The 22,183-nt window shown below is 53.3% G+C and overlaps 1 protein-coding gene across 1 annotated transcript in view; it reads left to right on the plus strand.

Annotated features, from left to right (window-relative positions):
- The first annotated feature begins 4,500 nt into the window (after nucleotides 1-4,500).
- The window catches only part of VIL1 (villin 1), a 28,745-nt gene continuing 11,062 nt past the window's right edge, over nucleotides 4,501-22,183 (plus strand). Inside the window, exons 1-18 of the mRNA XM_002812850.6 lie at nucleotides 4,501-5,227; nucleotides 5,645-5,719; nucleotides 6,982-7,178; nucleotides 9,354-9,462; nucleotides 9,616-9,726; nucleotides 10,674-10,876; nucleotides 10,986-11,064; nucleotides 11,238-11,336; nucleotides 12,111-12,264; nucleotides 13,238-13,338; nucleotides 13,427-13,564; nucleotides 14,174-14,332; nucleotides 15,607-15,786; nucleotides 16,383-16,528; nucleotides 17,576-17,720; nucleotides 18,218-18,406; nucleotides 19,753-19,821; nucleotides 21,805-21,945. Coding sequence (XP_002812896.2) covers nucleotides 5,117-5,227; nucleotides 5,645-5,719; nucleotides 6,982-7,178; nucleotides 9,354-9,462; nucleotides 9,616-9,726; nucleotides 10,674-10,876; nucleotides 10,986-11,064; nucleotides 11,238-11,336; nucleotides 12,111-12,264; nucleotides 13,238-13,338; nucleotides 13,427-13,564; nucleotides 14,174-14,332; nucleotides 15,607-15,786; nucleotides 16,383-16,528; nucleotides 17,576-17,720; nucleotides 18,218-18,406; nucleotides 19,753-19,821; nucleotides 21,805-21,945 — 2,406 coding nt within the window. The 5' untranslated portion in view covers nucleotides 4,501-5,116. The remainder of the gene's footprint in view (nucleotides 5,228-5,644; nucleotides 5,720-6,981; nucleotides 7,179-9,353; nucleotides 9,463-9,615; nucleotides 9,727-10,673; nucleotides 10,877-10,985; nucleotides 11,065-11,237; nucleotides 11,337-12,110; nucleotides 12,265-13,237; nucleotides 13,339-13,426; nucleotides 13,565-14,173; nucleotides 14,333-15,606; nucleotides 15,787-16,382; nucleotides 16,529-17,575; nucleotides 17,721-18,217; nucleotides 18,407-19,752; nucleotides 19,822-21,804; nucleotides 21,946-22,183) is intronic.

The raw sequence follows: 22,183 nt of genomic DNA on the forward strand, positions 1-22,183 counted from the left end.
AGACCTCTAAGAGACCTCCCATCTGTGCTGGAGGGGCCCTGAGTATAAGCCCCTGCATCCCTGGGTTTGGGGCTTCTGGAATCCCAGGGTCCTGCCTCTCCTTCCCCGTGAACCATTCACCCCAGGGAAGGTGGGAGGACAGCTCAGCCTCCTTCTCTTGGTTGGTAGGAGGAAAGGTTCAGGCGCCGCTGACCCTACCTGGACAGTGCTGTCTGCCTGTGGTGAGGGCCTGGGCCCTGGGCAGAAAAGCATCCCATCCCTTGCTCACTCAGAAGCCAAGGGAGGGGCTGGGCGCGGGGGCTCACACCTATAATCCCAGCACTTTGGGAGGTTGAGGCGGGTGGATCATTTGAGGTCAGGAGTTCAAGGCCAGCCTGGCCAATATGGTGAAACCCTGTCTCTGCTAAATATACAAAAATTAGCCAGGTGTGGTGGCACATGTCTGTAGTCCCAGTTTCTTGGGAAGCTGAGGCAGGAGAATCACTTGAACTTGGGAGGCAGAGGTTGCAGTGAGTTGAGTTCGTACCACTGCACTCCAGCCTGAATGACAGAGTGAGGCTCAAAAAAAAAAAAAAAAAAAACCCAAGGGTGGGGCACATCAGCTCTGGTTGTCAGGCTGTTGAGGGCTCTGGGCTCCCAGGGACCTGGCAGCACCTGCCTCCCCACCCCCTCACCTCTCTGGGGCCCTATCTTCCCTTATATGGTGAAGGCAGTTCCTGGGGGGGCGGGGGGGGGACAAAGGTCGCTCTTCTGCAGCCAGCTTGCCACAATTCCCTGAGGTCTCCCAGGTGGCAGCTGCCTCCCCAAGACAGGTAAGGCAACCTGGTGGGAACACATGGAGACCTTAGGTGGTGCGAGGGGACGGGGTCCTCTGCTTTTCTCGGGCAACTTGGGGCCTCCTGGAGCACCTTGGTATGGGCTCGAAGGGGAGGCTTGGCACTCTGGATATCGTGAGAAGTGCTGGGAGCCCAGCGTGTCTGCCCTGGGCCTCCAGGGAGAGACTTTTGCAGGCTCTGCCCCAGACAATGGCTCTCTCAGTCTCCTACCTGTGGCTAGCCCCATCCCACTTTGAGTGTCACCATCCCAATTGCCCTGGAACTTCTAGAGTTAAAACTAGGACAGTGCTGGGCAGACCGGGACTAGTTGGTCTCCCTGACCTCACTCCCTGAGCCCCCTCCCCACCAGCTCATCTCTTTGCCCATTTCTTCTTCATCTGAAGTGTTGTTTTCTTTGTGTCACCATTCCTCTGACACTCCTGGGACCTCCAGGTCCTGCCTCCTGGCTCCTAGCATATGAGCAACAGCCACCAGGAATTGAATGGGCACACCCAGAGGCAAGGGCAGAGGAAAGGGGCTGGAGGTGGCAGGGCCTTAGGTCCTGGGCCATGCCGGGCTACCCTGGCATGCACCTTTGCCCCATCTCCCCTCTACACGGAGCTGCCCCATTGGCCTCCCCAGCCACTGTGGGCCCATTCAGCAGAACAAGGGATGGGAGCTAGGTGCAGACCAGGCTCTGAGGACACACTGGCTACTGTCTTCTCGAGACATCATCTGCTGGGGCCTCCTGCAGGCCACTGAGGGGCAGAGCCTTTGGGCTGGAGGGTCTTGGCAGGTGTCCATTCCCTCTGCTATCACGAGCCTGGGAAGCAGGAGGATGTCCTTTGTCTGAGGGGTGGGACTTCACCCCCACTGCCCCACCACATTCCTGTCCAGCTCAGAGCTGCACGACTGGGAACTAGGAGCCGTGGCAGCACCCCACGTACAACAGAGCCGCAACTCGAGTACAACAGGGCTCAGATAAGAAACGCATGGTGGGCCAGGCGCAGAGGCTCATGCCTGGAATCCCAGCACTTTGGGAGGCCAAGGGGCGGGGTGCATCACTTGAGGTCAGGAGTTCAAGACCAGCCTGACCAACATAGTGAAACCTGTTTCTACTAAAAATACATAATTAGCTGGGTTTGCTGGCACACGCCTATAGTCCCAGCTACTTGGGAGGCTGAGGCACGGCACGAGAATCACTTGAATCCAGGAGGCAGAGACTACAGTGAGCCAGGATCGCACCATTGCATTCCAGCCTGGGTGACAGAGTGAGACTCTGTCTCAAAAAAAAAAAAAAAAAAAGAAAGAAAGAAAGAAAGAAAAAAGAAGAAAAGAAAGGCAAGATGGACCTGCAGACAGTGGGAGCCTCCCTAAACCCCTCCAGTGCCCTGGGAGAGTCCTCCTTCCATCCCACAGTTCAGCCTTTCAGCATCATGAGTATTTGTTGAGCACCTACTATGTGCTAGGAGCTGGGGGCTGCAAAGACAAACATATCTAGGTCTTGGAGCTCAGGGACCTCAAACTTACAAACAGGTTATTTCATCAGCATGTGGTCAGGGGGCCAAGAGAGGGGACAGTCCAGGATGCCGGGGGGCCCCTTGTTCAGCCTGAGGATTCTAGGAAGGTCTCCTGGAAGAAATGAGATCTAAATTGAGTCTAGAAGAGCATGTTAGTGTCAGAAAGGTGGGGAGAGCGTTCCATGTGGGAGCAGTGCAAGCAGGCGTGGGGTGAGAGGCAGCATGGAGGTGGGGCCACCGGCAGTGTGGCATTTCTAGAGGGCAGAGTGCCAGCAGAGAGGGGCTAGGGGGCTGTGCGTAGTGGGGAGACTCAAGGGAGTTTAGGTGGACGGAAAGGCAGGAGCGGAAGGAGTCTAGAATGCTGCACAGATGGCTGGCTTTGGGGTCTTGGGGTGACCGTGCCCTTCCCTGGTCTGGGGACACAGAAGAGAAAGTACCAGGAGTGGAGGAAGCCATGGAATTAAAGCTGAAGGAGGAGAAAACTCAAATCCAAACCAGAGTCCATGGTGGCAGGGCTGGGGGAAGTGAGGGGCCCTGGTCTTCCTGGCAGTTCAGGGAAGACAGGAGAAGTGAGGAGGAGGCCCTACCAAGGGGTGGAGGAGAGGCATCTGCTCTGACCAACATAGGTAGAGGGCAGGAGCAGCTGGAGGGTATACACCAGGTAGGGGGTCACATCTCAGAGCTTCCACTCCTGAGTCCCCTTGCCCACCTTTGGCCTGTGGGGGCTGGCCCCAATCCTGATTTCTCTCTGGGGAGGGGGAGCGCTGGCTTTTTCAAGTTTCTGCTCCCCTGAATCCCCTCTCTGATAAGCAAGAAGTGCCTCCTCATGTCCACCCTCTATTCCTCTTGCTGCCAGTTACCCCTGGAATCAGCATGTCCCTGGGTGAGACTTTAGAGATCATCGATTTAGTTAACCCCCTAAGTTGACCCCCTCAGCTCATAGATGAAGAAGGGAAGTCCACGTTCATACAGCTAGTGAGTGTCAAAGAAAAAGAGGGACGGGGCCGGGCGCAGTGGCTCATGCCTGTAATTCCAGCAATTTAGGAGGCTGAGGTGGGTGGATCACCTGAGGTCAGGAGTTCGAGACCAGCCTGGCCAACATGGGGAAACCCTGTCTGTATTAAAAATACAAAAATTAGCTGGGCTTGGTGGCTCGCGCCTGTAATCCCAGCTACTCAGGAGGCTGAGGCAGGAGAATCACTTGAACCCGGGAGGCGAAGGTTGCAGTGAGTCGAGATTGTGCCATTGTACTTCAGCCTGGGCAATAAGAGTGAAACTCTGTCTCAAATAAATAAATAAATAAATAAACAAACAAACAAACAAATAAATAAAAGGAGGGGACAGAGACAAAGGTGATGATAGAAATAGAAAACGGTCTCCTCCTTTATACCCAACTTGGTTTTGCTGGACCAGGAATCCTGGGAGCCCTGGGGACTTGGTAGGTTGAAAAATACCTGATGGAGGAGACCATGGTTGCCTGATGGAGAAGGCCATAGCCAACAGGCCATCAGACAGGACCCAAGCCCAAGGGGCTCCTACAGATACACAGCAAGCTGCTGCTGATCAGCCGGAGGAGGCAATGATCAGAGACTGGGCAGGGCCTTACCTCAAACTCTAGAACGCCAGGGAAGCAGCAGCCACCCCTCAGGGCTCAGAAAAGGGAGTTTCTAAGTACTAAAAGGCCAAGTCACTAAGAGGTGACTCAAAGTCAAGGTGCAAGGAGAGATTAGATAGTGAGATTTCAGGCTGTCAGTGAGTGGAGGCCTGACCTGTCGGCCACATGCCCTTTCATTCATTATTCATCAGTTCAAGGAGCATTCATGGAGGGCAGCTCTCTGCCAGGCTGGGTGATAGGCTCCATGGAGATCGGGGTGGCCTCTGGCCTGGTGAGGAGGAGCCTCAAAACTGGGGAGGAGAATAACTGGGCACTAGTGGCTGTCTGCCCTAGTTCATATCAGAATCACTGGGGAGTTTTAAAAGCACCCATGCTCCACCTCCCAAAAGGCAGAAAATAAAGCACCCCTGCCCAAGCCCCACCCTGGCCTAATTAAATCAGAATCGCCAGAGCCTGGAGCATCAGCACGTTCAGAAGCTCCCCAGCTGAGGCTGATGAGCAGCTGGAGCGAACACAGCTACAGGTCCAAGCAAAAAGGGCTGGCCGGACACAGTGGCTCGTGCCTGTAATCCCAGCACTTTGGGAGGCTGTGACAGATGGATCACCTGAGGTCAGGAGTTTGAGACCAGCCTGGCCGACATGGGGAAACCCCGTCTCTACTAAAAATACAAAATTAGCCAGGCGTGGTAGCTCGCGCCTGTAATCCCAGCTATGCGGGAGGTTGAGGTAGGAGAATCACTTGAACCTGGGAGGCAGAGGTTGCAGTGAGCTGAGATCACGACACTGCACTCCAGCCTGTGCGACAGAGCGGGACTCCATCTCAAAAAGAAGAAGAAAAAATAATAAGGAGAAAGGGCTGACATGAGGAGAAAAGCTAGGGGAGGGGGTTCCTTCCAGTTTAGCAGGCAGAGAGTGGTTCACAGTGGGAGGGTTCACTCTGTTCATTCATTCATCCATCTCTCACTCCTTCCCTCCCCCTCTCTTCCTTTATCGAGCAAAGTCACTGTGCTAGACACTGTGGATTCGGTACTGAACAAGCGGAAATGGTGCCTGAGTGGGCAGTAACCCTCTATGCTCCCCCAGGCCCCTGAGCCTGTGACCTCCTGGAACTGTTGGGAGTTCTCTAGGGGCAGGCTGGAAGGGCAGCATCCGAACTCAGGGTGCCCATGCTCCCAACGCCTTCTCCCCCAGGCTCACTCACCATGACCAAGCTGAGCGCCCAAGTCAAAGGCTCTCTCAACATCACCACCCCAGGGCTGCAGATATGGAGGATCGAGGTGAGGCCCTGTCTGGGCATGGGGGCCACGCAGGCCTGGGGTGGAGGGAGGCATAGCAGAGGCCTGGGATTTTTCTTCGTTTCCTCTGCTCCTGCCCTGCAGCCCCTGAGAGCTCAGCCCCTCACTTCCCGCATCATCCACACGCTGGCTGGTCTCCCTTTCCCTTTCTCCATTTCTTCTCCTTCTGTCTCTCAACCTTCCTCTCCACTTCTTCTTCCTCACTCATCCCTTCCTTTCCCTCCATTATTTTCCTTCTCCTGCCCCTCACACAGCTTTCTTCTCCTCTCTTCCCTTTCTCTCCTTTCATTCCTGGGCCCGGCTCTCTTTCTCCGATGCCTCCTCCCCCTGGGCCCTCCTCCCAGGCCTAGGGGTCCTGGTGGTCCAGGGCAGCCCCTCTGACCCCCTTTCTCTCCTTAGGCCATGCAGATGGTGCCTGTTCCTTCCAGCACCTTTGGAAGCTTCTTCGATGGTGACTGCTACATCATCCTGGCTGTGAGTCAGGGGCAGGGGAGGGGGCTGAGCAGAGAGCAAAACCCACTGTGGTGTCAGGGAGGAAACAGGCTGGGGGCCATGGGGCGAGCTGGCCTGGCTTCACCCCAAGACACAATTTACTGGGTATGCCCAAGTGCCCAACCCTGTGGTGGCTTTACGGAGGTCAGAGGCTCTTGCTGCCCTTGATCCACTGAGCTCCCAGCTGAGGCCAACTTCTGTGGATTCACAGTCTTGGGGAAACTTCTGAGTTGTTGCCGTATCACCCTAACTTGAGTCCACATTTCCAAAATCCGTAGTTATCTTCTTTTTTTAAAATTTTTTCCAGATGGAGTCTCGCTCTGTTGCCCAGGCTGGAGTGCAGTGGAGTGACCTCGGCTCACTGCAACCTCCATTTCCCGGGTTCAAGCGATTCTCCTGCCTCAGCCTCTTGAGTAGCTTGGACTACAGGCACGTGCCACCACAATCAGCTAATTTTTTTGTATTTTTTAGTAGAAACGGGGTTTCACCATGTTGATCAGGCTGTTCTCGAACTCTTGACCTCAGGTGATCCACTCGCCTCAGCGTCCCAAAGTGTTGGGATTACAGGCGTAAGCCACCATGCCCAGCCTCGCGGTCATCTTCATATCACTTTGATTTTCACCACACCCAGGTACCACCTGTACTATTAAGACTTTTGTATTTTTTTCTTTATATTGACTCATTTTAAAATTTTATTTTATTTTATGTATTTATTATTATTATTTTTTGAGACAGAGTCTTGCTCTGTCACCCAGGCTGGAGTGCAGTGGCACAATCTTGGCTCACTGCAACCTCTGCCTCCTGGATTCAAGCGATTCTCGTGGCTCCACCTCCCGAGTAGCTGGGATTACAGGCATCTGCCACCACACCCGGCTAATTTTTGTATTTTTAGTAAAGACAAGGTTTTGCCATGTTGGCCAGGCTGGTCTTGAACTCCTGACCTCAGGTGATCCACTCGCCTCGACCTCCCAAAGTGCTGGGATTACAGATGTGAGCCACTGTGCCTGGCACAAGCAAGTTATTTCTGAGATGAGGGAAGGGAGGCCTAGAGAGGAGGAGCCGTGTCTCAGAGAGTCAGTGGTAGAGCTGGGCCATGACTCAGGGCTTCTAACTGCCAGCCTAGTGCACTTGCCCTGTGCCACGCTCCCCCATAGTCCTGGACAGCACGTGTGTGGGAAGTCACACAGAGCGGGAGGGGCTTTGGGAGCCCAGGGTCTCGGGTACACTGGACACCTTTTCCCTAGATCCACAAGACAGCCAGCAACCTGTCCTATGACATCCACTACTGGATTGGCCAGGACTCATCCCTGGATGAGCAGGGGGCAGCTGCCATCTATACCACACAGATGGATGACTTCCTGAAGGGCCGGGCTGTGCAGCACCGCGAGGTCCAGGGCAACGAGAGCGAGGCCTTCCGAGGCTACTTCAAGCAAGGCCTTGTGTAGGGAGGGTGGGCTGCAGGGCGGGGGAATGAGGATGAGTTGTAGGGATAGAGATGTTGGGGCTGAACTGAAGAGGCAGGGACACCCAGACCTGTTCAGGGCTGGGAAGAACACTCAGAGCAGCGGGAGGTGACCTGGGGCGGGGAAGGGACCCTGAAGCTGTGGGGGGAGGCATGAGGGGGACCCTCATGAGTTTTTGGTGATTGTCCTTCACCTTTCCACTCCCTAACTCTTATTTCTGCCACTGCTCTGTCCTTGGTCTGGAGGCTGTTCTGAAATTCTGTAACTCTCGTGAATCTCTGTAAATCAGCTCCTACTTGAATGTCCTGGAGAGCTCAGTGCCTAATCAAGCCCTCCAGCTCTAGCCAATAGGCAAATGGCTGCTCCCCCATCTCTAATGCAGGCCTATCACACTAAAAACCAAGACTGACAGCTTTTCTTTTTCTTCCTTTTTTGTTTTTTTGAGATGGAGTCTTGCTTTGTTGCCCAGGCTGGAGTACAGTGGCACAATCTTGCCTCACCACAACCTCTGCCTCCTGGGCTCAAGCGATTCTCATGCCTCAGCTTCCCCAGTAGCTGGAATTATAGGCACACACCACCAGGCCTGGCTAATTTTTGTATTTTTAGTAGAGATAGGGTTTCACCATGGGCAGGCTGATCTCGAACTCCTGACCTCAAGTGATCCATCTGCCTCAGTCTCCCAAAGTGCTGGGATTATAGGCGTGAGCCAATTCGCCTGGCCCCACCTCATCCTCTTGAGTAACTGAGACCACAGGCCCGAGCCACCATATCCAGCTAATTTTTTTTTTTTTTCTTTTTTTTTTTTGAGACGGAGTCTCGCTCTGCCGCCCAGGCTGGAGTGCAGTGGCGCGATCTCGGCTCACCGCAAGCTCTGCCTCCCGGGTTCATGCCATTCTCCTGCCTCAGCCTCCCCAGGAGCTGGGACTACAGGTGCCCGCCACCATGCCCAGCTAATTTTTTTGTATTTTTAGTAGAGACAGGGTTTCACCATGTTAGCCAGGATGGTCTCGATCTCCTGACCTCATGATCCACCCGCTTCGGCCTCCCAAAGTGCTGGGATTACAGGGGTGAGCCACCACCCCTGGCCGGCGCTAATTTTTTAATATAGATATTTTGTAGAGACGAAGGTCTTGCTCTGTTGCCCAGGCTGGTCTCAAACTCCTGGGGTCAAGTGATTCTCCCACCTCAGCCTCCGAAAGTCCTGGGATTACAGGCATGAGCTACCACTCCCAGCCCAGACTGCTGGCTTTTCTGTACAAGTTGAAGTTCTAGCTTAGCTTTCCCCAGGAAAACACACACTCTGGAGCTGAGTTGTTACTGACCTGTAGGACAGGCCGGGGGCTCTCTAATTGGCCACAGTTCCCACTCCTCTTTTTTGTCTTGCTGCTCTCTTCCCACGCTATGGCAGTAATTCACTGCCATGGGCACTGGAGTGGCACCTCTCCCTTCTTTTCTTTTCTTCCACTTTGATCCCCTGTCCTCAGGATTCTGTCCCTATTTATTAATACATTTCCGTTTTGTTTTTTTTTTTGAGATGGAGTCTCACTCTGTCACTTAGGCTGGAGTGCAATAGTGCGATCTCGGCTCACTGCAAACCTCCTCCTCCTGGGTTCAAGCGATTCTTCTGCCTCAGCCTCCCGAGTAGCTGGGATTACAGGCACCTGCCACCATGCCCAGCTAATTTTTTGTATTTTTAGTAGAGATGGGGTTTCACCATGTTGGCCAGGCTGGTCTGGAACTCCTGACCTCAAATGATATGCCCACCTCGGCCTCCCAAAGTGCTGGGATTATAGGCATGAGTCACTGCACCTGGCCTATTAATACATTTCCTACTCTTCATATATCATGACTCTATCTTTGCAGGCCTCTCCACAGGGCAGGGACTAGGGCAAGATGAGTGAAGATCTAGGGTGCATACTTCAAGGTTGCTCTCACTGTCAGGGTCGTGCAAGGCATGTCACAGGCAGACCTTGTACTTTCAGGACCTGACAATGAGTGACTCCCTAAAGTTTGCACCCTCAGCACCTCATTCACGTCACCTGCTCCCACCCTGGCCCTCATGTGACCCCAGCGTGGCAGCCAGGACCTGGGAGAACAGGGGCCAGGCACACCTCCCAGCCCACTCCCTTGGGTCAGCTCACCTCTCTTCTCAGGATCCGGAAAGGGGGCGTGGCTTCTGGCATGAAGCACGTGGAGACCAACTCCTATGACGTCCAGAGGCTGCTGCATGTCAAGGGCAAGAGGAACGTGGTAGCTGGAGAGGTAGGCAGGCCCTACTGGAGCACTGGCCAGGGCTGTGAGGCCCAGGGTGGAGGGCAGGGGCTGAGGAGGGGTGAGGGGCAGGGAGGGGTGGCCAAGATGATGGATGATAGGTGAGCCCTGAGTGGGGTCTGCACCTCCCCCGTGGCTCCCTAGGTAGAGATGTCCTGGAAGAGTTTCAACCGAGGGGATGTTTTCCTCCTGGACCTTGGGAAGCTTATCATCCAGTGGAATGGACCTGAAAGCAACCGTATGGAGAGACTCAGGGTAAACCTGCCCATGCACCACACCTCCCTCTCGAATCCTAGACTGCCCCCACCTGCTCCTTTCCCCAGGCCTCTCCCCGCTGACTGCTGGGGATAGCGTGTTCGAAAGTGGCTCAGTCTCCATGTGTTTGGGGCAGGCGTGCATGTTGGAGTTTGCGTGTGTATACTTGTGGTCAGTCCACTCAGATAGAGTGAGTCTCTACAGTGTGACAGAGCCTGTGCCAAGCCTTGGGGATCCAGTGGTGAATGAAATGGGCATGGACATACGTGTGTTTATACTCACAGTACATTGACGCTGTGTGTGCACTGTGAGACTGCAAGCAAGTTTGGGTGCAAAGAGATTTTTTTCTGGAAACGCAGTTTCGCTCTTTTTGCCCAGGCTGGAGTGCAATGGCGCAATCTCGGCTCACTGCAGCCTCCGCCTTCCGGGTTCAAGTGATTCTCCTGCCTGGGATTACAGGCATGCACAACCACGCCTGGGTAATTTTTTGTATTTTTAGTAGAGACGGGGTTTCACCATGGCCAGGCTGGTCTTGAACTCCTGATCTCAGGTGATCCACCTGCCTCGGCCTCCCAGAGTGTTGGGATTACAGGCATGAGCCACTGCGCCCGGCTGAAGAGATTGAGTACTGTGATCCTTGGGGCTCAGCTCTTGTCCCGAACTGTGAAGTCTAAGCACACATTTCCCACACTGTCAGAACAGAAGGCCCAGCAAGCCCGCTTGAGCACCTTCCTGACAGTGGGGAAACCTGCTCTCCCAGCTGCCTTCCCCCTGGTTTCCTTACATGCCTTAAAAGCTTGATCCCTCCGATGGGGAAAAGCAGGGCAGGGGTCTCAACCCCTGTGGCTGCTGTAGGTGGTCTGGGCTTGCCTGGCAGGGTGTGGGGTGGCAGACACTGCCTCGTTCCCCCACTACTCCCAATGGGTCACCAGGGGCCTCCCCTGCAGGGCATGACTCTGGCCAAGGAGATCCGAGACCAGGAGCGGGGAGGGCGCACCTATGTAGGCGTGGTGGATGGAGAGAATGAATCGGCATCCCCGAAGCTGATGGAGGTGATGAACCACGTGCTGGGCAAGCGCAGGGAGCTGAAGGCAGCCGTGCCCGACACGGTGGTAGAGCCGGCACTCAAGGCTGCACTCAAACTGTACCAGTGAGCGCCCAGCAGGGTCTTCCTGGGTGCTGGGGACTCCCTGGGAGCAGGTGCCCTGGCTGAGGGGCTTGGGCCCCCTCCCCATCTATGCCTTGCTTCTGTCCTGCAGTGTGTCTGACTCCGAGGGGAATCTGGTGGTGAGGGAAGTCGCCACGCGGCCGCTGACACAGGACCTGCTCAGTCATGAGGTAAGAGGGTCTGGAGACCCCCCAGCCTACGGCAGCCTGGCCCCCTCTCCCTCAAGCAGGAAAAATTCCAGGGGGCTTGGGGTAGGCATGGGAGGGAGAGACTTTTTTGTGTGTGAGGCTGTCCCAGTCCAGCACTTCCAGCTCCATCAGACTCTTACCTCTCCCGACTCTAGGACTGTTACATCCTGGACCAGGGGGGACTGAAGATCTACGTGTGGAAAGGGAAGAAAGCCAATGAGCAGGAGAAGAAGGGAGCCATGAGCCATGCACTGGTAGTGGGGTGGGGGGGCGAGTCCAGGAGGAGGGCAGAGTGATGGAGGGAGAGAGCAGATAGCAGCATGGGGTGGGCAGGCAGGCTCAGACCAGGGCATAGCGCCAGGCAGAGGCAGGGAAGGCTGGGAGGAGCAGGATGAGGGCTGGGCCCAGCCCAATGGGAGGGGCCTGAGGGGCCATTCTGTAGTCATCTTCGGGGTTCTCTGCACACCAGGGAGCCAACCACCAGGCAACCCTGGGGCCACCTCAGGATGTGGACTCTCACCTCCCTGCACCTGAGCCGAGTTTAGCGAAGGGAAGGAGAAATGGAGGGAGGCTGGCTTCCTACAAAAGAGGATTGGGTCAGCTCAGACCAGGGCCAAGTCAGAGTTTGGGGTCATTGCTGGGGCTGGAGTCGTAACCCTAACTGGCTTGGGGCCAGTGTTGGATTGGGGACTGGGCATTAGGATTAGCATTGAGGTAGGGTCACATTAGGCGTTAGATTTGGCTTTGAGATTGGGGTCGGAGTTGTGTTTGGGTATTAGATTTGAGGTTGAGGTCAGAGTGAGTCTTGAGGCCAGTGTTAGGTTTCAGGCGGTATCAGATTTGAATTTGAGGCTGGGGTCAGAGTAGGGTTAGGTTGGGGATTAGCATTGGGATTGGGTTTGGGTTCAGTTTTGGTGCCGGGGTAGATCTGATGGTGGATCTGGTTAGGTTAGAGCCAGGTTTTGGCTTGCATTGGGAGTGGGGACTAGCGGAGGTGCGTAGCTTCCAGCCACCCCTTTCTCTTCCAGAACTTCATCAAAGCCAAGCAGTACCCAGCAAGCACACAGGTGGAAGTGCAGAATGATGGGGCTGAGTCGGCCGTCTTTCAGCAGCTTTTCCAGAAGTGGACAGCGTCCAACCGGACCTCAGGCCTAGGCAAAACCCACACTGTGGGCTCCGTGGGTGAGGGCCAGGCAGGGGCAGTGAGGGAGCCAGGATCCAGGAGCTGGGCCAGGAGAGCCACTTGGTCCACCACCCACCCTCCTTCCCTGACATGCCTCTTCCACGAAGACTTTTACGCTGGCTCTGGGCTTGTCCTAGCAGATGGGGACATGGACAAACTCTAGTTGTCACAAAAAGGGAGCCGAGAGGGCTGGGCGTGGTGGCACATGCCTGTAATCCCAGCACTTTGGGAGGCTGAGGCGGGTGGATCACCTGAGGTCAGGAGTTTGAGATTAGCCTAACATGGTGAAACCCCGTCTCTACTGAAAAAAAAAAAAAAAATTAGCCAAGCATGGTGGTGCATGCCTGTAACCCCAGCTACTCAGAAGGCTGAGGCTGGAGAATCACTTGAATTCAGGAGGTAGAGGTTGCAGTGAGCCAAGATCGTGCCATTGCACTCCAGCCTGGGCAACAAGAGCGAAACTCTGTCTCAAAAAAAAAAAAAAAAAAAAAGGAGCTGACAGTGATGTGATATTTCATTTGGGATGGGGTTGGGCCTCCCTGGAAACCAAACAGCTTCAGTCTCTTACCAGCCAGTATTTGCTGAGGGCAAGCTCGGTGCCCAGCACCTAGGGGAGGAGAAATAATAGTGTACAGCTCCCATCATTGCAGAGCTCCCTATTGAGCTGGGAGACAAGGTCAAGGCTTGAAGTCTGAATGTTGCAGGAGTCAGGATGTAGATCAACAAAGCTAAAGCCTTGCTCTTATGCCTCTCCTGGCTCCCTGGGAGCAGGAGTTTTAGAGGGAGGGAGATATGGTTCTCTATTGTAGCTCTGCCACATTCTGTGTAACCAGGTAAGCTAGTGAATCTCTCTTGCTTCGGTTTTCTCATCTGAAAATGGGTCTAAGAATTGTAGCTACCATTCAGGGCTGTTGTGAGGACCTGGGAGACCTCAGCTGGTGACAATTGGTTTCATGATTTCCCCCACTCTAGCCAAAGTGGAACAGGTGAAGTTCGATGCAACATCCATGCATGTCAAGCCTCAGGTGGCTGCCCAGCAGAAGATGGTAGATGATGGGAGTGGGGAAGTGCAGGTATGTGAGAGCAGAGAGGCCCGTGCTGGGTGGAGCAGGGATGGTGGAGCCTGTCCTGGACCTCACCCTGGCCTGATACTGGCCCTAGGTGTGGCGCATTGAGAACCTAGAGCTGGTACCTGTGGATTCCAAGTGGCTAGGCCACTTCTATGGGGGTGACTGCTACCTGCTGCTCTACACCTACCTCATCGGCGAGAAGCAGCACTACCTGCTCTACATCTGGCAGGTCAGGTCCCGCCACATCCCACCCAGAGCACAGCCGGCTTAGCTCCACCTTGTACATACTCCTGCTAAGTGGCCATCACCCTTGGGTTGAATACCTCTGGGGATGGGGAGCTCACCCCTTCAAGAAGGACTGCTTTGGCTATGAGGTCCCGCTAGTACCCCCATTCACAGCCCTTTTCCTTTTGGTTCTCTGAGTCTCCCTTCCAAATTTCATTGCCTTCTGCACATTCTTGTCACCTGCTCTGCCCGTGGGTTTTTGTGTCTAGATGCGAGGGAGCAGGGAGTGTGTCTAGGACTGAGTGGTGTGGTGCCTGTGATGCTTCCCTGAAGAAGGAGCAGAAAGGAAAGGAGGAGGTTTGGGGTTAAGGCTGGGGTTGCAGGTAGGTCAGGGCTGGGCTGGGTCTGGGAAAGAATTAGGTTTGAGGTTGAGATCAGAACTGAGGTATGGTTCAGATTGGGGTTTTGGCTGTTTCACAGTGGAGTTTGGTGGGGAAGACAATTGGGTTTAGGACCAGTTCAGACTTGAGGATGGAGTTGTTGCTGAGGCTGAGGATGGGGTCAGAATTGGGGGCTGACCCAATCCCACTCACTCCCTCCTGCTCATTCCCAGGGCAGCCAGGCCAGCCAAGATGAAATTACAGCATCAGCTTATCAAGCCGTCATCCTGGACCAGAAGTATAATGGTGAACCAGTCCAGATCCGGGTCCCAATGGGCAAGGAGCCGCCTCATCTTATGTCCATCTTCAAGGGACGCATGGTGGTCTACCAGGTGTGGCTGCTGAACTGTGGTGTCTGGCAGTACCCACTGTGGCAAGACAGGCATCCAGGATGCCCGTGGTGGGAGCAGGGCTTGAGGTGAAGCCCATTCTTCATAGGAGACTACCCTGGAGGTTCTATCACTTATGTGGAACTGGTAATAGAAGCAACTCATTTGGTTACTTTAGAAATATGTGTAATTGGGCTGGGCATGGTGGCTCACGCCTGTAATCCCAGCACTTTGGGAGGCTGAGGTGGGTGGATCACCTGAGGTCAGTAGTTCAAAATGAGGGCATGCAATGCAGGGGGCACAGCAAGGACAGGGGCCTGGGGGAGAGGCTCCATGGGGAACATCAGAAGCCTGGTGGAACTGGCCAGGCGTGGTGGTTCACGCCTGTAATCCCAGCACTTTGGGAGGCAGAGGCGGGTGGATCACCTGAGGTCAGGAGTTCGAGAACAGCCTGGCCAACATGGCGAAACCCTGTCTCTACTAAAAATACAAAACTTAGCCGAACATGGTGGTGCATGCCTGTAATCCCAGCTACTGGGGACGCTGGGGCAGGAGGATGGCTTGAACCTGGGAGACGGTGAGTCAGGATCACACCATTGCACTCCAGCCTGGGCAGCAGAGCGAGACTCCGTCTCAAGGGAAAAAAAAAGGCTAGGCGCTGTGGCTCACATCTGTAATCCCAGCACTTTGGGAGGCCGAGGTGGGCGGATCTCCTGAGGTTGGGAGTTCGAGACCAGCCTGACCAACATGAAGAAACCCCGTCTCTACCAAAAATACAAAAATTAGCTGGGTGTGGAGGTGGGTGCCTACAATCCCAGCTACCCAGGAGGCTGAGGCAGGATAATTGTTTGAACCTGGGAGGCGGAGGGTGCAGTGAGCTGAGATAGTGCCATTGCACTGCAGTCTGGGCAACAAGAGCAAAACTCCGTCTCAAAAAAAAAAAAAGAAGCCTGGCAGAGCTAAGCTGGAGGGTTTGATGGCAGCAGTGTCTGCAAAGGCAGTTTGCATCTTCGTCATGTGGGGCCTTCAAGGGCAAAGCTGAGGAGGTGGGCTTTAGGCTATAAGCAATGGGGAGTCACTGAACATTTTTGAAAAGAGAAACGCCATAATGCAAACAATGTTTTAGAAAGACCTGGTGACAGAGCATCAGAGGAGCTGCAGGGGCAAGCCTCCCCACCCTACCCTATCCCTCTCTGGTTCTCTTTGTGCCCCTCTGTTCCCCATCATCTTCTTTACTGACTCCTGACTCTCTCCCTGTCTTCTGCCCTCACCTGCAGGGAGGCACCTCCCGAGCTAACAACTTGGAGCCCGGGCCCTCCACACGACTGTTCCAGGTCCAGGGAACTGGTGCCAACACCACCAAGGCCTTTGAGGTCCCAGCGCGGGCCAATTTCCTCAATTCCAATGATGTCTTTGTCCTCAAGACCCAGTCTTGCTGCTACCTATGGTGTGGGAAGGTGTGTTCAGGGCCTAGAGGCCTCCCCATCCGCAAGTGGGTCCTGGGAGTCCCCCAGTTTCACAGCAGCCCTAGGTCAGGGCAGGAACCCCTGGCCAACTAAATTGTGCCTGCTCAGTTCTCAGCCGCCTCTGGAGCCCAGTCTCTCCCTCCTCAGTAGCTCTCGGTCTATCTTTCTGCCTCATCAGTGACCCTCATCAATGACCATTCTCAGATTCTCTGCCTCTCTGTCTGAGTCAGTCTCTCTTGTTCTGTTTCTCTGGCCACCTTCATCTGTCCCTGTGTTGGTCTGTCTTTATGTCTTGGGTTCTCTCTCACTACTCTGAGCCTGTCACTACCTCTCCTTTGATCTCTGTAAGAAGAATGCATAGCCTCTTGGAGTCCCTCTCGACCCTTGAAAAGACTCTCTAGTTTCTTCGGCTATTCTTTGGAGTGTCAAGGACAGAAGAAAGCATGGAATTGTCCCTGTGTGGCCTGTATACACAGGGTCCTGACCCAGGAGAACCCTCTTAGACCCCGGAACTCTGGGCAGTGAATGCGGTAGGAGGGTGGAGGTAGGGGTAGCACTAGAAATTAGCCGACCCTTTTTTTTCCTAGGGCTGTAGCGGGGACGAGCGGGAGATGGCCAAGATGGTTGCTGACACCATCTCCCGGACGGAGAAGCAAGTGGTGGTGGAAGGGCAGGAGCCAGCCAACTTCTGGGTGGCCCTGGGTGGGAAGGCCCCCTATGCCAACACCAAGAGGTAACTCTCAGGTCCCTCCGCCTCCAGATTACCAAGTTGGGGGAGCCTCCCAGCATCTCCGTCCCCACACCCAGAGCCTACAGCAGGCATGGACTGAGGACTCTGTGTGTCAGGCACTGTGCCAGGCCCCCAGGACTACAAGATGAATAAAGGGCAGCCCATACCCTTGGAGCCTCTTAGCACAGGGGCTGTGTCTGTGCTGCTCACTACAGTATGCCCAGGACCTGGTGGGGTGTTTCCTTGGCAAAGGGGATTCCTGGCCATAGGAGGCAGCTCAAAGCAAGGGGCAGGGCTAGAGGTTTGCCTTTCAGTAACAAGATGCCAGAGGCCAGCCTGCCTTTAGGTCCTGACACAGGCCTGGGATGCTGAGGAACACCAGCCACAAGCCCTCTTTCAAATGGATTTGTTTTGTTTTTGTGACAGAGTCTCGCTCTGTCACCCAGGCTGGAATGCAGTGGTGCAATCTCGGCTCACTGCAGCCTCTGCCTCCGCCTCCCAGGTTCCAGCAATTCTCCTGCTGCAGCCTCCTGGGTAGCTGAGATTACAGGCACCTACCACCACGCCTGGCTAATTTTTGTATTTTTAGTAAAGACAGGGTTTCACCATTTTGGCCAGGCTGGTCTTGAACTCCTGACCTCAGGTGATCCACCTGCCTCAGCCTCCCAAAATGCTAGGATTACAGGCGTGGGCCACTGTGCCTGGCTCAAATGGTTTTTCTAGAGAATATCCATGATCTACTAGTCCCTAGTTCAAAAGCAGAAGGGCATGTACTTTAGTAGCGGTAGGAGGGATGGAGGGAAGGTATCAGGAAGAACTTCCTAACAAGGCTCTGCAAAAGCCACTGGAATGCATGTCCAGAAAGCAGTGACAATTTCTTCCTCAGAGCACTCTTGGAATGAGAGGGGACCTTTTTATCAATCAGAAGATAGAGCATTTTGCTGGAGATGACCTTTCTATGCCAGAGTCCCTTCCTCAGACTTCTGTGTCCTCAATTCCCCTTTTGCCGCACCTTCCTTCTGCCAGTACAATCTTCTCTCCATCCTGCAGACTACAGGAAGAAAACCTGGTCATCACCCCCCGGCTCTTTGAATGTTCCAACAAGACTGGGCGCTTCCTGGCCACAGAGATCCCTGACTTCAATCAGGATGACTTGGAAGAGGATGACGTGTTCCTACTAGATGTCTGGGACCAGGTAGGACCAAGGGCCTGGGCACCCCTCTTCCCAGCCACCTCAATCCCCAAGGCCAAGAAAGAGTGGCTTTAAGGTTAGGTAAGTGTCAATGTTTTCTTGGCCCTCACATAATTTCTCCCTGGAAATGGTATGAACACCAGAAGTGTAAGAAAGAAGGAAGGTGGGGAGGAACATGCTCAGAGGGGCTGCAGGGAAGAACGTATTGTCTCCCAAAGTCCTATTTATTTCACATGGCAGCAGGAGTGTTTTTGAGAATCCTGGGCTTTGGACAGTCTGGGAGACACACATTTGCAGAATATCCAAGTACAAGGCATCTGTCCAATCTCCTAATTTCCTAGATACAAATTCAAGGCCAGATGGTGCCTGCCCTAGGTCATTTGGCTGGTAGTGGTAGAGTCAGGGTCAAGGTCAGGGCTTCACTGTTGGACAACTGAGGCAGAGCCCTGTGGGCCAGGGAGGACAGGAAGGATGGACTGATCTCCTGGGTTTCTCAATAGGTCTTCTTCTGGATTGGGAAACATGCCAACGAGGACGAGAAGAAGGCCGCAGCAACCACCGCACAGGAATACCTCAAGACCCATCCCAGTGGGCGTGACCCTGAGACCCCCATCATTGTGGTGAAGCAGGGACACGAGCCCCCCACCTTCACAGGCTGGTTCCTGGCTTGGGATCCCTTCAAGTGGAGTGTGAGTGGCCTCATCCCAGCCTGTCCTTCTCTAGCCCTGCCTGGAGATCAGTGCTGATTCCTGTAGGCCATTCTGTCTCTTTGGGATATATGACCTGCTGATTTAGAAAGGGGCTAGAGGAGGCTTAGAATAGAAAGTAAGGCTGCACTAAGGCCATTAGGCCTCTGGTGAGAGGGAAGAAGTCTATCAAAAACCAAGGCTAATTATAGTGCCTTGTTTGCGCCCTACATTTAGAGCAAAGCTGCTGGATAATATAGGTAAGAAATGTACTGATTACTTAAATTAAAATTAAACACAATTCAAAATTCAGTTTATCACTAGCCACATGTGGCAGCTGGCTACTGTGTTGGGCAGCAGAGGTGAGAATGTGCTCATCGTTGCAGCAACACGGTGGATCCTCCATGCCAGCTGAAACATGTTGGTTCTAAAGAACTGACAAATGTCTTCCTGGTGCTAAATTCTACGCAAAATGTGTCATGTATGTGGTCCTTACCTGAGGGATGGTGTGCCAAGCTCCCACGGGGCGTTTCCTAAACCGGCCCCACATAGAAGCAAGGGGCAGATCCCCAGAATGGAACGTCAGCAAAGGTTTTCTGTAGGAAGAAGGCTAAGGTAGAGTGAAGCCTGGCCTGGTGGCTCTGGGTGCTCTAAATTATCACAGCAGATGGCTTTAGGGAAGCAGAAAGCTTAATTTCCTCAAATCTGTTGGTTTTTTAAATTCTGCACTTAGATGGGCTTTTAGTTTTTACTCAAGGCAGCATATCGAGATGCCAGGTTTTCTCAATCCACTTTAGTTATCACCTTTCCCTCACCTCAAGTGTGTGCTGGCTTCTCTCTCAGCCTCATTCACTCATTCATTCATTCATTCATTCATTCAGCATAAGTGTGCTCTAGGATATGGAGATGGGACTCCTCAGAGAGCCATGGTTCCTTCACTCCTCTGTGGCAGGGCTCCCTTCCAGGATCTGGGGGGACCCCCACCCATCCCCAGGAGCCCTGCATTCCCCAGAGCCTACATAGCCTAGGCAGGGTTCTCCACACTGCCTGCGGGTTCTTGCCCTGGCCCCTGCAGGTGGGAAAAGATCCTGCCCATCCCCATGTCAGGCTGAGCTGGGACAAATACAGCCTGCCCTCCCCTTTTCTGATCTGGCAGCCCCTCTGGTCCCAACCTCACCATCTAATCTCCTTTTTCAGGGACCCTCCTCCAGCCTCAGCCTGCGTATCCTCTTTCCTTTCTTACCACTAGGCCCCAGACCAGCCTTCTTTTCATTCCTGAGAGAAAATGGCTTCTCATCCATCTCCTCTGCTGAGATCCAGATCTAATCTGTTATTTACTTTATGTGCAGAACACCAAATCCTATGAGGACCTGAAGGCGGAGCTTGGCAACTCTAGGGACTGGAGCCAGATCACTGCTGTGAGTCCGGGGCGGGGTGGCTGGGCCCTGCAGTGGCCAGCTGGTGGTCAGACCTGTGGGAGCCAAGAATGCTGCAGAGAAGACACCAGTGTCCTGTGCTTTCCCTCCTATTTCTCCCCACTTCTCATTCTTCTTGCTGTTTAACTTCAGTGCCTCTAGTGGTTTTGTTTCTTCAATTTCCTAGTGAAATGGTTCTCAATTTTTTTTTTTTTTTTTTTTGGAGACACAGTTTCACTTTACCTCCCAGGCTGGAGTGCAGTGGCAGGATCTCGGCTCACTGCAACCTCCACCTCCCGGGTTCAAGTGATTCTCATGCCTCAACCTCCCAAGTAGCTGGGATTACAGGTGTGTGCCACCATGCCTGGCTAATTTTTGTATTTTTAGTAGAGACGAGGTTTCACCATGTTGGCCAGGCTGGTCTCAAACTCCTGACCTCAAGTGATCCACCAGCCTTGGCCTCCCAAAGTGCTAGGATTGCAGGCATGAGCCACCACACCTGGCCTGGTTCTCAAATTTTATCATGCATAGAAGTCTGGGAGATGGGGGCAGGGAGTGAGGGGGAAGCATATTAAAATGCAGATTCCAAGGCCCCATTCCCAAATATTCTGGTTTATAGACTTAGAATTGGCACCTAGGAATCTGCATCTTTTAAATCTTATTTTAAAAAGGTAATTTCATGTAGTTAGTCCATGGACTACACTTTGAGAAATAATGCTGTCTCTACACTCCATCACCTTTGGGGTCCCTTCTCTAGGTAGAATAACTACAACTCCTTTGGTCTTTCAGTGAGTTAACAGAAATGTATTTAGGCTGGGTGCAGTGGCTCACGCCTGTCATCTCAGCACTCTGGGAGGCCGAGGCGGGTGGACTGCTTGAGCGCAGGAGTTTGAGACTAGTCTTGGTAACATGGGGAAACCCCATCTTTACAACAAATAAAAAACAGCCAGGTGTGGTGGTGCATGCCTGTGGTCCCAGCTACTCAGGAGGCTGAGGTGGGAGGTTGGTTTGAGCCCAGGAGGCAGAGGTTGCAGTTAGCTGAAATTGTGCCACTGCACTCCAGCCTGGGCAACAGAGCCAGACCCTGTCTCAAAAAAAAAAAAAAACCCAAAAAAAAGAAAAGAAAAAAAATGTATTTAGCCTTTAGGCCTGGGACATGGGAATATGAAATCAAAACCTTTGCTTTGAGAAGTTCACAGGCTTATAGAGGGAACAAGACAGAGCTAACTCTGAGGAATGTGTCCAGAATTCAAGAGCAAGTTCACAAGCACATGGGGGTATAATCAACAGATGGTCAAAACCTGCAGCACTCACGAAACCCTTCTTGGTGGACTGACAGTACAGACTGGCATGTATAGATAGGTCAAGGTTAAGTGAATTTATAGATGACAATTTCACAACAGATAAGAGAGACAAGGTCATAAATATCCAGGCTAGATCTCAAACTCTGGGGAAAGCCATGGGAAAGTTAATGAATCGTTAAAGAAAAGAGTCATTTTCCACCAATGGACTTTGGTCAGAACAGACCACTAAGCTCTATGTTGTTGTTGTTGTTGTTTTGAGGAGTCTCTCTCTGTTGCCCAGGCTGGAGTGCAGTGGCGCGATCTCAGAATCAGAATGATCAAATGATTCTCCTACCTCAGCCTCCTGAGTAGCTGGGATTACAGGTGCCCGTCACCACGCCTGGCTAAGTTTTGTATTTTTGGTAGAGATGCGGTTTCACCATCTGTGTCTAACACAGGCTGGTCTTGAACTCCTGACCTCAAGTGATCCACCCACCTCAGCCTCCCAAAGTGCTGGGATTACAGGCGTGAGCCACTGCACCTGGCCCATGTTGTGTTCTTATGTGTGTGTGTGTGTGGCAGGGTGGGGTGGAACATGGGAGGCTTCTTGAAGGTGGTGCCCTAGAGATTTCAGAGAGAAAGGCAGCCTGGGAGGTAGCTGTGCACCAGCTAAAGTAACTAGTGGTTTCCTTTTCTTTCCTAGGAGGTCACAAGCCCCAAAGTGGACGTGTTCAATGCTAACAGCAACCTCAGTTCTGGGCCTCTGCCCATCTTCCCCCTGGAGCAGCTAGTTAACAAGCCTGTAGAGGAGCTCCCCGAGGGTGTGGACCCCAGCAGGAAGGAGGTAGGTCAGACTCTCAAAGGAGGACAAAGAAGTCCATTTGTTGGACCACCATAGTTGACTCCCAGATTTGGCCCTGCAGGTGACTAGGTGCTGGGGATGAACAAGACAGATGGGATCCTGCCTTCATGCCAGCTTATATCCCAGGAGGAGAGAGATCAGAGAAGCCTGGTTACACTATTATTTAATTTCAGGGTTAAGTGCCAGAAAGGTGAAGTACAGGAGCTGTGAAGAGTATTAC

This window comes from Pongo abelii, chromosome 11 (genome assembly GCF_028885655.2).
Source record: "Pongo abelii isolate AG06213 chromosome 11, NHGRI_mPonAbe1-v2.0_pri, whole genome shotgun sequence".
Taxonomy (NCBI): domain Eukaryota; kingdom Metazoa; phylum Chordata; class Mammalia; order Primates; family Hominidae; genus Pongo; species Pongo abelii.